This window comes from Oryx dammah, unplaced genomic scaffold (genome assembly GCF_014754425.2).
Source record: "Oryx dammah isolate SB20612 unplaced genomic scaffold, SCBI_Odam_1.1 HiC_scaffold_21, whole genome shotgun sequence".
Taxonomy (NCBI): domain Eukaryota; kingdom Metazoa; phylum Chordata; class Mammalia; order Artiodactyla; family Bovidae; genus Oryx; species Oryx dammah.
In genome coordinates this window covers 45,912,782-45,928,648 of record NW_024070205.1, presented here as the reverse complement: position 1 = coordinate 45,928,648, position 15,867 = coordinate 45,912,782, and the positions used below count along the sequence as shown (strand labels likewise).

The window sequence follows — 15,867 nt, the reverse complement described above, 5'->3', positions numbered from 1 at the left end:
GGCGTGCTGCGGTTCATGGGGTTGCAAAGAGTTGGACATGACTGAGCGACTGAACTGAACTGATACAACTCTTCCATGAAATGATCACCGTCACATCCCTCTCCTCAGCCTTATAGAGGTATAGATCATATTGTATTACACTTCTTTGCCCATCTTCCACAATACAGACCTACAGACTGCAAGTATGAGGTCATTAAGTGCAGAGTTAATTAATTTAGCACTTTTCTGTATATAGGAAGATGCAACTTTTAGGTTCCATATTCAATTCTATGAATGCTGAGAAAGATGAGGAAATTTCAGAAGAAACGTTTTAAGTTATGAGAGGTTGGTTCATGAACTTAAAGAAAGGAAGATGTCTCTGTAACAGAAGTGCAAGATGAAGCAGCAAGTGCTGATGTAGAAGCTGCAAGAAGTTAGACAGAAGATCTGGCCAAGATAATTAATGAAGGTGGCTATATGAAGTGAGATGTTTTTCTTTTGCCCCCAGTTGGATGACATATCAACCTTTACTGTGATTGGGAAAAAATAATTTATATAAGAAACATGAAGCAGTCTTAACCAACTGACTTCAGGAAAAAATCTCCAATGACAGTAAGCAGAAAGGACTTGGGCTTACTATGATATATTGAAAGACATATCAGTGTGGACAAAACAACCTTATATTGGAAGAAGATGCCATCTAGGAGTGGGGTGCCATTGCCTTCTCCAGGACTTTCATAGTTATAGTGAAAAGTGAAAGTCACTCAGTCGTGTCTGACTCTTTGCCATTCCATGGACTTTACAGTCCATGGAATTCTCCAGGCCAGAATACTGGAGTGAGTAGCCTTTCCCTTCTTCTGAGGATCTTCCCAACCCAGGGATCAAATGCAGATCTCCTGCATTGCAGGTGGATTCTTCACCAGATGAGCCATAAGGGAAACCCTCATAGCTATAGAGGAAAGTCAATGCCTGACTTCAGAACTTCAGAAGATAGGCTGACTCTCTTGTTAGAGACAGCCAATGACTTTAAGTTGAAGCCAGTGCTCATTTATCATTTCAAAAATCCAAGGGCCCTTAAGAATTACGTTAAATTACTCTGCCTGTGCTCTATGAATGGAACAAATGAGTCTGGATGATATCAAATCTGTTTACAACATGGTTTACTGAACATTTTAAGTGTACTTTGAGGGTTTCAAGACTTCGTTGAAGGAAGTAACTAGAATTGGAAGTAGAGTCTGAAAGTGTGACTGAATTACTGCAATGGTCAAACTTGAACAGATGGGGAGTTGCTTTTCATGAATGAACAAAGAAAGTGGTTTCTTGGGATGGAATCTACTCCTGGTGAAGAGACTGTGAAGACTGTTGAAATGACAACAGAGGATTGAGATTATTACATAAACTTAGTTGATTAAGCCATGGCAGTGGTTGAGAAGATTGACTACAATTCTGAAAGAGGTTCTATGGTGGGTAAAAGATAACATTGCCATTGCATGTTACAGAGAAATCACTCATGAAAGGAAGAATCAATTGATGTGGCAAACTACACTGTTGTCTTATTTTAAGAAATTGCTGCAGGCACCCCATTCTTCAGCAACCACCACCCTAATCAGCCAGCAGCCATCAACCTCAAGGCAACACCCTCCACCAGAAAAAATAGGATGACTCACTGAAAGCTCAGATTATGGTTAGCACTTTTAGTAATAAAGCATTTTTACTGAAGATATGTGTATTGTTTTTCTAGACATAATGCTATTTTATACTTAATAGACTTCACTATGGTATAAACATAAATTTATAACTACTGGGAAACCGAAATATTTGTGGCTCACTTTATTATGATATTTACTTTATTGCAGTGGTCTGGAACCAAGCCTGCAATATCTCTAAGGTGTGACTGTATAGTGTCTATAATTCCAAAGTTCCTTCCAGTTTCTTCTATCACCTCTACACTTAAAGCTCTCCTTTATAGCTGTTTGTGTTTTCCTATGTGTGTCTTGGGGATTCCCCGGTGGCACTAGTGGGAAAGAACCCACTTGTCAAGACAGGAGAAGTAACAGACATGGGTTCAATCCCTGGGTGAGGAAGGTCCCCTGGAGGAGGAAATGGCAACCCACTCCAGTATTCTTGCCTGGAGAATCCCAGGGACAGAGGAACGAGGTGAATTACAGTCCTTAGGGTCACACAGAGTCAGACACGACTGAAGAGACTTACCATGTATGTATGCATATGTGTCTTGGGCTTTGATCTCCTCGATCAATCTAATTTACAATAAATCTTCAAAATTTCTTGTCCGTGGATGGTAACTTTTAGTTGTCAAACACTGTTATAGAATTATCATTATCATTATTATATCTGTTCTTCATCTCTAATGATTTAGTATAGTATTGGGAGTAGGTTCTTGTGCTCAGTTAACATGTTGATTCAAACTTGAGTTTTTGTTTTCCGTCCTGATATTTTGGGAAAGATGCCTTCTCTACTACACTGTTATCCTTTGTGTTAGCTAATTTTGATCTCTTTAATTTTTTTCCTGTTCAATTTTACAAATAAAAGTTCTTCTGTTATGGGAATCCATGGGAAAGTGTTTCTTCTTCTTCTTCTGCATCGCTTCAGTCGTGTCCGACTCTGTGCGACCCCATAGACAGCAGCCCACCAGGCTCCCCTGTCCCTGGGATTCTCCAGGCACGAACACTGGAGTGGGTTGCCATTTCCTTCTCCAATGCATGAAAGTGAAAAGTCAAAGTGAAGTCACTCAGTCGTGTCTGACCCTTAGTGACCCCATGGACTGGAGCCCACCAGGCTCCTCCGCCCATGGGATTTTCCAGGCAAGAGTACTGGAGTGGGGTGCCATAATAAATAAACACGGTTATAAAAAAACAATCACCATTTTGATTTTTTAGCCCTTTCCCCTTATTTTTTATTCATCACTTATTTAACAAATGTTTATCGATCATGTCTGCCATGCATATAGATTTAGGTAAGATTGTAGAACTCAAAGAGCTCAATTTAGTGAAAAAGACCAAAGGTAGAAAATTAATGCATGATCAAATAATGAATTTGCATGTCCTTGAAAGGGAAAAAATATAAGCCTTTATGTTACTATAGAAGTAATTTTCATTATTGGTCTGGTAAAAAGAGTGAAAATTTCCTACAAGAGGGACACCCTTAAGTACAATTGGGAGAACTGTAGAAGGCATTTAAAAAAAAAAAAAAGGCAGGCTGTGTAGCTGGTGTTTTATCTTTCAGTTCAAGGTGTGCTCAGATGGATAAGATCTTCTGCAATTGTTGTAAGAATTCTGAATAAAATTGAGAAATTCTGTTCCCTGTTGAAGTTATGGCCATTGAGGATCCCTCCCTGTGCTCCTTTTGAGTGGGGTAGACATTAAATAAATGTTGCAATATGACTGTACTGTCTTGGTTTTCTAGGCAGTGCATCATTAAACAATAGGAGAAAAAAGTTTTTTCTTAAGTGTTTGGTTTTTCTATCAGGGTAACAGTAACCTCAGAATGTGTTGGGAAGATTTTCCATCTCTTCCATTTTCTGGAAAAATTTTTATGGAATTGATAATGTTTATTTCTAAAATCAATGCAAAGAAATAGAGGAAAACAATAGAATGGGAAAGACTGGAGATCTCTTCAAGAAAATTAGAGATACCAAGGGAACATTTCATGCAAAGATGGTCTCATAAAGAACAGAAATGGTATGGACCTAACAGAAGCAGATGATATTAAGAAGAGGTGGCAAGAATACACAGAAGAACTCTACAAAAAAGATCTTCATGACCCAGATAATCATGATGGTGTGATCACTCACCTAGAGCCAGACTTCCTGGAATGTGAAGTCAAGTGGGCCTTAGGAAGCATCACTACGAACGAAGCTAGTGGACGTGATGGAATTCCAGTTGAGCTATTTCAAATCCTGAAAGATGATGCTGTGAAAGTGTTGCCCTCAATATGCCACAAATTTGGAAAACTCAGCAGTGGCCAAAGGACTGGAAAAGGTCAGTTTTCATTCCAATCCCAAAGAAAGGCAATGCCAAAGAATGCTCAAACTCTACCACACAATTGCACTCATCTCACATGCTTGTACAGTAATGTTCAAAGTTCTCCAAGCCAGGCTTCAACAGTACATGAACCATGAATTTCCATATGTTCAATCTGGATTTAGAAGAGACAGAGGAACCAGAAATCAAATTGCCAACATTCGTTGGGTCATCGAAAAAGCAATAGAATTCCAGAAAAACATCTACTTCTGCTTTATTGACTATGCCAAAGCCTTTGACTGTGTGGATCACAACAAACTGTGGAAAATTCTGAAAGAGATGGGAATACCAGACCACCTGACCTGCCTCCTGAGAAATCTGTATGCAGGTCAAGAAGCAACAGTTAGAACTGGACATGGAACAACAAACTGGTTCCAAATGGGGAAAGGAGTATGCCAAGGCTGTATATTGTCACCCTGCTTTATTTAAGTTATATGCAGAGTACATCATGTGAAATGCTGGGCTGGATGAAGCACAAGCTGGAATCAAGATTGCCAGGACAAATATCAATAACCTGAGATATGCAGATGATACCACCCCTATGGCAGAAAGCAAAGAAGAACTAAAGAGCCCCCTGATGAAAGTGAAAGAGAGTGAAAAAGTTGGCTTAAAATTCAACATTCAGAAAGCTGAGATCATGGCATCCGGTCCTATCACTGCATGGCAAATAGATGGGGAAACAATGGAAACAGTGAGAGACTTTATTTTCTTGGGCTCCAAAGTCACTGCAGATGGTGGCTGCAGCCATGAAATTAAAAGACAGCTGCTCCCTGGAAGAAAAGATATGACCAACCTAGACAGCATATTAAAAAGCAGAAACATTATTTGCTGGCAAAGGTCCGTATAGTCAAAGCTATGGTTTTTCCAGTAGTCATGTATGGATGTGAGAGTTGGACTATAAAGAAAGCTGAGAGCCAAAGCACTGATGTTTTTGAAGTATGGTGTTGGAGAAGACTCCTGAGAGTCCCTTGGACTGCAAAGAAATCCAACCAGTCCATCCTAAAGGAAATCAGTCCTGAATATTCATTGGAAGGACTGATGCTGAAGCTGAAACTCCATACTTTGGCCACCTGATGGAAAGAACTGACTCACTGGAAAAGGCCCTGATGCTGGGAAAGATTGAAGGCAGGAAGAGAAGAGGACGACAGAGGATGAGATGGTTGTATGGCATCACAGACTCAATGGACATGAGTTTGAGTAAGCTTCAGGATTGGTGATGGGCAGGGAAGCCTGGCATACTGCAGTCCATGGGCTCGCAAAGAGTCAGACACAACTGAGCCACTGAACTGAACTGATTTCTAAAATGATACCACCTAAACTTGGAGTTTCCTCTGTGTTAACGTTTTAAATTCAAAAGTTCATTTCCTTTAATTGATATAAGGGTATTAAGTTTACCTGTTTCTTGTTGAGTGAGGTTTAGGAATTTTATTTTGCAAAAGTTGTCCATTTTATCTGCACTGATTAATTTCAACTTATTCATAATATTACCTTCTTTATGGTTCATTTTATGTGACTTTATAGAGTTTTTTATGTGAAGAGTTGACTCATTGGAAAAGACTTTGATGCTGGGAGGGATTGGGGGCAGGAGGAGAAGGGGACAACAGAGGATAAGATGGTTGGATGGCATCACTGACTCGATGGACGTGAGTCTGAGTGAACTCCAGGAGTTGGTGATGGACAGGGAGGCCTGGTGTGCTGTGATTCATGGGGTCGCAAAGAGTGGGACATGACTGAGCGACTGAACTGAACTGAACTGATAGAGCCTTTTTCAATTTGTGTCTTTCTTTTTTCATATATGTATAGCTGAAAATTTATCAATTTTATTGATCTTCCAAAAGAACCAGGCTTTTGTTTCATTGTTAAATCTTCTTGGTATTTTCAATTTTTTCTTTAAATGAATTCTGGTCTGTATTTTTTCCATTTCTCTATTTTGAGTTTATCACGCTTCTTTTTAAAAAATATTCTACATTCTTAAGTAGAAGTTTAGATTATTTAAGACTTTGTTGCTATTGTTCAGTTGCTAAGTTTGTCCAACTCTGCGACCCCATTGAACTGCAGCACACCAGATTTCCCTGTCCTTCGCTATCTCCCGAAGTTTGCTCAAACTCATGTCCATTGAGTCAGTGATGCCATGAGTAGGCTCTTCAAATCAGGTGGCCAAAGTATTGGAGCTTCAGCATTAGTCCTTGCAATGTATATTCAGGGTTAATTTCCTTTAAGATTGACTGGATCTCCTTACTGTCCAAGGGACTCTTAAGAGTCTTCTCCAACACCATAGGTCAAAAGCATCAGTTTTTCAGTGCTCAGTCTTCTTCATGGTCCAACTCTCACATCCATACATGACCACTGGAAAAACCATAGCTTTGATTATATGGACCTTTGTCAGCAAAGTAATGTCTATGCTTTTGAATATGCTGTCTAGGTTTGTCATGGCTTTTTTTCCCAGGGAGCAAACATCTTTTAATTTCATGGGTGCAGTCACCGTCCGTAGTGATTTTGGAGCCCAAGAAAATAAAAGCTGCCACTGTTTTCTTCCCCACCACCATCTGTTTGCCATGAAGTGATGGGACCAGATGCCATGATCTTAGTTTTTTGAATGTTGAGTTTTAAGCCAAATTTTCACTCTATTCTTTCACTTTCATCAAAAGGCTCTTTAGTTCCTCTTGGCCTTCTGCCATTAGGGTGGTATCATCTGCATACCTGAGGTTATTGATATTTATCCCAGCAATCTTGACTCCAGCTTGTGATTCATCCAGCCCAGCATTTTACATGATGTATTCTGCATATAATATAAATAAGCAGGGTGACAATATACAGCCTTGACATACTCCTTTCTGAATTTTGAACCAGTTCATTGTTCCATGTCTGGTCCTGACTGTTGCTTCTTGACCTGCATACAGTACCCACTATGTAGCTGACATGCTGCTGTCTCTAGGATTCTGAGAAAATATTTAATTATATTATCCCGGGTTAGAGGGTCTTCTGTACTGAATTAATGTGAATATCATTATATTATTTTAAATCTCTAAAAGTTTTTTGCTTCTATTTATAATAATAGAGAAGTGAATAAAATGAGGGAAATGTTTAATCTTTATTTCTGTCGTAAAATTAGTGGCTTTGAAGGAAAGATTTGTGAGCAAAGGAGAGAATTATTTTTCATGCAGTGAAACACTACACAACAACTTAAAACTATGCTTTAAAAGAGTATTTAATACAGGATGTAAAACTGTATAAAGAATACTATAAATATTATCAGATCTATATAGGTAGATGTGGTATAGGAAAGAACCAGAAGAAAATGTTGATGACAGTTATATCTCAGTGGGACCCTGGTGATTTATTTTCTTTTTAATATTAAATAGCTAACAGGAAACATTTTGTTATTATATGAATGATGAGTATCCTTAAAATATCAAGTAAAGAGTTTAAATAATTTTTTAAACCTTCACAAAGAAAAAAAATTACAAGGTTTACATTTGGATTAGTAGGGTGTATTTATAATGATCCCTTTAATGTTTGAAAATAAACTACTGTAGGCAGGTGGATTTGAATGATGAACATGTATTAAGCAGCGTTTAGTAGAGATGAAACGTTGATACGTCAAAGTATGGCACCTGGACTGGGAGCATCAACATCCCCATGGAAAGCTGTTATAAATGCATGTTTGTGGGCCCCACCCCAGACCTAATGAATCAAAACTTCTGGAAGTGGGGCTCATCAACGAATGTTTTAATAAGCCCTCCAGGTAGTATAGATGCATGCTTAAGTTTGAAAAATGCTGCTTCGAATTCTGAGTACTGATCTAGATCAGTTTCTTAATTTTATCCTGGAAAACTTCCAGCTCACATTTCTTTTCTCTCTTTTTGCCTTATTTCTTCCTGTTCTTCTGTCTATCTCTCGGCCTTTCTCTAGACCTAGTTGTATTTTTTGTTGTATGTTTTGTTTGTTCATATCTTTACCTTGTTTCCCAAAAATATTTGAGGCAGCTTACAGAGATGCATATTAGTACAATATACTAACAATGGCACTCATTTAGTGCTCTTTATTTTTGGTGCACTGTTCTAAGTACTTACATCAGTTCAGTTCAGTCGCTCAGTCTTGTCTGACTCTTTGCGACCCCATGAATCGCAGCACGCCAGGCCTCCCTGTCCATCACCAACTCCCAGAGTCCCCTCAGACTCACGTCCATCGAGTCCGTGATGCCATCCAGCCATCTCATCCTCTGTCGTCCCCTTCTCCTCCTGCCCCCAATCCCTCCCAGCATCAGAGTCTTTTCCAATGAGTCAACTCCTCACATGAGGTGGCCAAAGTACTGGAGCTTCAGCTTTAGCATCATTCCTTCTAAAGAAATCCCAGGGCTGATCTCCTTCAGAATGGACTGGTTGGATCTCCTTGTAGTCCAAGGGACTCTCAAGAGTCTTCTCCAACACCACAGTTCAAAAGCATCAATTCTTCAGTGCTCAGCCTTCTTCACAGTCCAACTCTCCCATCCATACATGACCACTGGAAAAACCATAGCCTTGACTAGACGCACCTTAGTCGACAATGTAATGTCTCTGCTTTTGAATATACTATCTAGGTTGGTCATAACTTTTCTTCCAAGGAGTAAGCCTCTTTTAATTTCATGGCTGCAGTCACCATCTGCAGTGATTTTGGAGCCCAAAAAAGTAAAGTCTGACACTGTTTCCACTGTTTCCCCATCTATTTCCCATGAAGTGATGGGACCGGATGCCATGATCTTTGTTTTCTTAATGTTGAGCTTTAAGCCAACTTTTTCGCTCTCCTCTTTTACTTTCATCAAGAGGCTTTTTAGTTCCTCTTCACTTTCTGCCATGAGGGTGGTGTCATCTGCATATCTGAGGTTATTGATATTTCTCCCAGCAATCTTGATTCCAGCTTGTGCTTCTTCCAGTCCAGCGTTTCTCATGATGTTCTCTGCATATAAGTTAAATAAGCAGAGTGACAATATAGAGCCTTGACACACTCCTTTTCCTATTTGGAACCAGTCTGTTGTTCCATGTCCAGTTCTAACTGTTGCTTCCTGACCAGCATACAGATTTCTCAAGAGGCAGGTCAGGTGGTCTGGTATTCCCATCTCTCTCAGAATTTTCCACAAGTTATTGTGATCCACACAGTCGAAGGCTTTGGCATAGTCAATAAAGCAGAAATAGATGTTTTTCTGGAACTCTCTTGCTTTTTCCATGATCCAGTGGATGTTGGCAATTTGATCTCTGGTTCCTCTGCCTTTTCTAAAACCAGCTTGAACATCAGGAAGTTCATGGTTCAAATATTGTTGAAGCCTGGCTTGTAGAATTTTGAGCATTACTTTACTAGTGTGTGAGATGAGTGCAATTGTGTGGTAGTTTGAGCATTCTGTGGCATTGCCTTTCTTTGGGATTGGAATGAAAACTGACCTTTTCCAGTCCTGTGGCCACTGCTGACTTTTCCAAATTTGCTGGCATATTGAATGCAGCACTTTCACAGCATCATATTTCGGATTTGAAATAGCTCCACTGGAAAGCCATCACCTCCATTAGCTTTGTTCGTAGTGATGCTTTCTAAGGCCCACTTGACTTCACATTCCAGGATGTCTGGCTCTAGATGAGTGATCACACCATCATGATTATCCGGGTCATGAAGATCTTTTTTGTAGAGTTCTTCTGTGTATTCTTGCCACCTCTTCTTAATATCTTCTACTTCTGTTAGGTCTCTACCATTTCTGTCCTTTATCTTATTTAATTTTTAATAACAACCCTATAAGGCAGTTGTTGTTATTATTATGCCCATTTTACAGACAAAGAATCTAAAGCATAAAGACTAAATACTTGCACAAGGGCATACAAGTATTAAGTGGCAGAATCCAAGCAATCTTTTTCTAAAGTCTGAGCCTTCAACAAGTTTACAGTGCTGCTTCTTAAAAATAAGATTAGTGAAGATTCAAGGATGAATGCCAAGTAAAGGAGCAAGGATGAATGCATAATCTGTTCTGCAGAATTTTGCAGAGTTGATAAGCTTGGCCTGTAGATTTGCCGCTAGATCCCAAACAGTGTGAAAAAGAATGAGCTGCAAGATTTACAGTCACCAAAATGTGGAAATGAACTGATTTTCTTTTCGGAAGGTCACTGAAAGAAATCTCGTGTTGCTCTCCATTTGCATGGTGATTTTCATTTCATTCATTCACTCTGTATTTGTTTATACAGTAACTACCTCTTGAGCACTTTCTATTTGTTAGGCTCTTCGCTTTTTGCTGGTAGATGGAAGGAATAAAACAACCCATGCCCTAGAGATACCCAGAGCATGTGGTTAAAGAGCAATGGTATATCTTACTTGTGTTTTCTCCCACTTTATCCCTGAATGTGCAGTAGAACATAATGACAGGCACGAATGGACTTGGAACAGGTTCTTCTGTGAGATGAGACCTGAGGGGGGGTTAGAAAACACTAGAAAGAAACAACCATTTGAACTGATAGTGCCTGGTCATAGAAACACCATTATTTCCAAACTACATCTTTCTGTGTAATCTGTAACCTGAGGCTGCCCCTGGACAAACTGGACACTGTACTTTAGAAGATTCCATGATTCTTTCGAGACCATGTGGCTGCAGGGATGAAGGGCAGGAGGGTGGTAGGAGGAAACAAAGCCAGCTGGTTTCACCAAAGGTCTGAAATCTATGTGTGTGTGCAGGCATATCTGTGCATATCTGTGTCCCATTGCTAAGAGAGTGCTCCTGGCTGCCTGGTCAAAGGTCACTCTTGCTCCTTCTGAAAATCCTCCCTAGAAGTGATAAATGCAGTTTGCATAGTGGTGATAACAGGGAACAGAAAATAATTATTGAGCCACCTTGTGTTTCATTTTTAATTTGAAGTAGTGGGTCTTACAGTCATCTTTTCTGGACTGATTTTGATTAGAAAGAAAAAGAGCAAATTCATTTGGAAGTCTTGATGTAGCACCTGAATTATTTAATAGATTCTAACATATTTAGCAAGGGTTTGAAAGCTTTGTTAAGGAATAAGCATAAAGGTCTTAAACATTTCACCCAGAGAGTAGTGCTTCTCTGGCAGTAACAAAACTAACTCTTCCCCAAAGGGTTTTGCATGGAACTTTTAAAAAAGCTGTCACAGCTTGAGGTTCCTAAGCCAAAACTGCTTCGCTTACTTGTCTTTATCTTCTTTCTCTCTTGCAGTCCCAGCAGAAGTGCATAGTGATCTTTGCGCTGGTGTGCTGCTTTGCCATTCTCGTTGCATTGATATTTTCAGCTGTGGATATCATGGGAGAGGATGAAGATGGACTGTCAGAAAAAAATTGTCAAAATAAATGTCGGTAAGAGGTAACAAACAGAAATTTAAAAATTCTCTTTTAGGGAGTGGGTGAGAAAATCAGAGGGGGTCTTGGACAGTGAGAGAAAAATATCATAAACACACATGAGCATCTAACTGCCTATTGGGTTAAGCTGAGGCATGAGTCACTGTCCACTGGTGATTTTACTTTTATTTAGACTAAGGGAATAAAAATGAGTCATACTTTAATTCACTTAACAGTTTGGGCATATTCTGTACAGAAGTGTGGTTGACAAAATAAAATTTTGCAACAACCTGCATTTCTGGAGACCTCTGTGTATAAGGTTTTGATTTGTTCTATAATAAGCTCAGCAGTAATGAAAGCCTCAACAGACTGAGGACTAGCCGTGCAAGCTGTTGTTGATCAGAAGGTAAACACACATCTCAGGGAAAATTCCAACTTAAAATTAGGGATCAAATAAATAAGCATATCTATGAGAAGACATGCACCTCCTCAGTCTGTCCCAGTTTAGCACAAAGTTTTTTTTCATCTAGAAATTACAACAGCTTTAGTGTTACATATCTGTATTATTTTTCTTCAGGTACACTAAATAACATTTCCCTAGGGTCACTTCTGACTGCAGAGCCATCACAGCATGGTTTTATCCTCATAAATCTCCTCATCCAACTCCTCCCTAGGTGCTACTTTGTTTTTTGAGGTTCGTAGGAGGATGTAAAAAAGTACCAAGAAGGGGCAGGGAAACAAGAGGTTTATTTTTATGTTTGTGTGCTGCAGAGTCGAAGTGAGGCCATAAAATTACATGGTTATTATGAATTAGTGCTTATAATGAATTTTAAATATTATTTTTTCCCTTTGAAAAGCATTAGTCAAAGTGCCCCTCTTTTCTAGCTTAAAATCAACCACAGCCTAGTAATGTATATGCAAGTTTTTATCCTAGATATTTTGCCTTGAGGGTTGAATGTCTGACAGGAAAAAAAAACATCTGGATAAGACAATAGAAATTTGGGTGTTTTTTTTTAACCCATGATACATTATAGTTTAATTACCAGGCAACAGTACTGTATAGAGCAAAGGGTACAAGAGAGAAATCAGTATACATTTTAGGTTATTCCTTCATGCTAGATAGATATTCCTAAATATGTCTACTTCCCAGACTGAATTTGGGAGGAAAATTATATTGAGGTTATCAGGAAAGCAATAGAAAAACAATAGATCATCATTATCTTCCTCCTGAAAACTCTGTCTACATCACTACCTTGTGCTAATCCTGTTACATGACACATAGAAGCATACTGTGGGCAGGGGGCCAATGACTCATACTTATTCACTGGGATGGCTCGCCCCTCTCTCTCACCTCACCTGTAATGAAGACTGCTGAGTACTTTAAATGGCAAACTCCAGAATCTAGAAGGCAACTTTGTAAAGGTCAAACTGTAATGACTTCCTTAAGACAAAATACCCAGGACCTTTTAACAAATGTTACGAGGTATGTGTTTTTTTACAACAAAAAAGGGGAAAACTTCAAATCATGCCTATTTTCACTTGGAGAAATCTATTATAAAATTTAATTTTAATTTTCAATTCATACAACTGGAATTTGACCTGGTTATTTTTTCCATCTTAATCAACAACTAAATCCTGATGACTCAGTATTGCTTCTCCCTTCATCTAGAATGTATTCTTCTATTTACCAACCATTTTCCTGCTTTCTTTTCCTTGGGTAGTTGCAATTATCACCTTGATCTCTAGGTTGCATGTGCTAAGTTGCTTCATTCATGTCCAATTCTTTACTACCCTGTGGAGTATAGCCCACCAGGCTCCTCTGTCCATGGGATTCTCCAGGCAAGAATACTGGAGTGGGTTGCCATTTCCTTTTCTAGGGGATTTTCCCAACCCAGGTGTCGAATCCAAGCCTCTTATATCTCCTGCACTGGCAGGCAGGTTCTTTACCACTAGTGGCACCTGGGAAGCCCTGCAACTCTTTTCCAGAACTTGCAGCCCCTCCAGATCTTCCTTTCTACAATCGCTTCTCCTGTGTCTTGCATTTCTTTCCTCCTGCATTCTCAGCCTTGTCACTTCTGTATATCTGCCTAGGTTATATCTGGCTTCCTCCTATCCTCATCCTGAGAAGCTTCTGCTTTTTCTCCTCTCTTCAGAGCACAGGGTGGAGGCAAGGCAACTGCAATTTCTTAAACCCCAATCCAATCCCAGTCTCCAGTGGGACAGTCCATTTCCCCACCATCAGTCATTCTCATTTTAATTTGATGAACTTTTCTTATGTCAGTCACTATCTCCTTATCACTATAGGCAACATTACCTTCCAACTTCCAAGACTCCCTTCTTTTGTATCTGGCTAATAGACTTTCTGGGCTGGAACGGTGGCTTAGCAGTAAAGAATCTGCCTGTAATGCAGGAGATGTGGGTTTGATCCCTGAATCAGGAAGATCCCCTGAAGAATCAAATGGTAACCCAGTCCAGTATTCTTGCCTGGGAAATCCCATGGACAGAAGAGCCTGTCTGGCTACAGTCCATGGGGTCGCAAAATAGTCGGACATGACCGAGTGACTAAACAGCAACAATAGGCCTTCCAACCACCAGTCTCATCTCTCACCAGTGCCATCATCGTTAGTAACTGTAAAGTTTATTTCCAGTACCCTAGCTTTACTGTATTTAACCACTTCAAGTCAATAAATTTAGTATCCACTTTGCCTTGGCACCTGCCAGCAAACTACTCCACCTCCCAAGTAGCCTAATGTACTGAAAGACCATGGACTTTGAAATTTGAAAGATTTGGATTCAAATTTACATCCTACCACTTACTGACTGTGTAAACTTGGGCAAGATATGTAATTTATGTTATTCACCTTTTTGCATAGCAACAAAGGACTGAACAAGGAGTCGCAACATAGTTCATGAGACCGTCATGGTGATTGTGGTCAGAAGTGCAGTGGGAAAGTCAGAGGAGGTTTAGGGGAGTGGCCTGGCAGAGTAGAAAGAGGAAACCTGGCTTTGGATGCCACTCCACTCCTGATGGGTTATGAAAACTGTTTTAGTTTTATTTCCCTTAAAATGGTAGATTAAACAAAATCTCTCTCACAAGGTTTTATGAGGCTTCAGTAAATTGTATAAATCTACAACCAAACCACAGGAAACTCATAACAAGCAATATATAGATGTCAGCCCCCTCCCTGTCCCTTTCTAAGCATACAGAATCCCTCTTCTCTATTCGCAACTAGCTTCCTATTCCCCCACACCTTCACATTCATCCTGAATCTACTGTTCATCTTGATTTTAGTAGTCTTTGATTCTGTGGAGGTAAACAAAGAGAATGAACATATGAGAATGAGTGACGTAAACATGAGAACGGAGCTATTGATTCAGAGCTTGCTGTGGCAAGGCAGTTCACCTCGGTCACTTGTGTTTCAGCAGAGACTCAGAGGCAGGCAGCGGAGGGGGAAAGCTTGATAGTGCTGTGCCCTGTGGGCCTGGGGGAGCTGGGGGCAGGCTAGCTAGAAGCAGGCATCCGACGTCATGGGTTAGGGGTACATATTTGTTTTCTCTGGTTGGTTCTAAATTGGAAGTAGGGACAAAAGTTAGGGAAGATGGCAGTTATTGATTAAGTTATGGCTATCTTGATTTCAGAAGTTATTGTTTAGTTTCCTGGATTATTATTAGAGATAGCAATCCTCTTTCCTACAGAAAGAGCAATCCTCTTTCCTACTTAGAGCAGGCTGACTTCCTGGGCTGGTTATTATAGATAAGAAGTTGGTTTCCTGGGCAGGTTGCTGCAGGTTATGAGGTCAGAGTTCTACCATATATATATATATATATATATATATCCATATATACACACACACACACACACACATATATATATATATATAAATATATGTGGACTGGCCATTACTGATTTGCATATTCTATCTCCCATTTCCCTAAACCTCCTCCTATACTCCCAGCCCCTCCTGGTTTCATTTTGTTTTTATCCATTTCTTAGACCATTACCAGTGTGTCTTGGATACTTCCTGTAGCATCCTGTACGCTTACTTGCCTCCTTGGATCTTGTACCTCAACCATGCTGCTAGTTCTTAAACTGGTCGACTCCTAGTCCTGCCCATCCTATTCTCAGGGCATCCCCAGCCATTGCTCGGCCCGCCAGCAGCTTGCAGAGAGAGTGAGCTCCTTGTTCTTCAGTCCTAGGTTCCTCCAGGCAGGGATGCCCCAGGTAAAAGAAGTGACATTGTTTGAAGATGCACCCAGGGAGTCCGCTGGTGCTGATAGAGACTAGGAGGGAAAACTGCCAATCTGCAGAAGCCCTAGCAATGGAATGGCAACCCACTCCAGGATTCTTGCCTGGAGAATCCCATGGACAGAGGAGCCTGGTAGGCTATAGTCCGTGGAGTTGCAAAGAGTTGGACACGACTGAGCAACTAATGCTTTCACTCGCAAAGTTTTCTTTTTATGTTCTTCTCCTTATGGTGTCATTATCCTAAAGAGTGCTGCTTGCTCAGGAGAGCTCATTACCTTTGTAATTAAGCTCCCTCTGTGT

At 40.0% G+C, this 15,867-nt stretch overlaps 1 protein-coding gene across 1 annotated transcript in view; it reads left to right on the top strand.

Annotated features, from left to right (window-relative positions):
* PLD5 (phospholipase D family member 5) overlaps positions 1-15,867 on the top strand; it is a 313,562-nt gene that overhangs the window by 73,681 nt on the left and 224,014 nt on the right. The window contains exon 2 of the mRNA XM_040263578.1: positions 11,203-11,339. Within this exon, the coding sequence (XP_040119512.1) occupies positions 11,203-11,339 (137 nt within the window). The remainder of the gene's footprint in view (positions 1-11,202; positions 11,340-15,867) is intronic.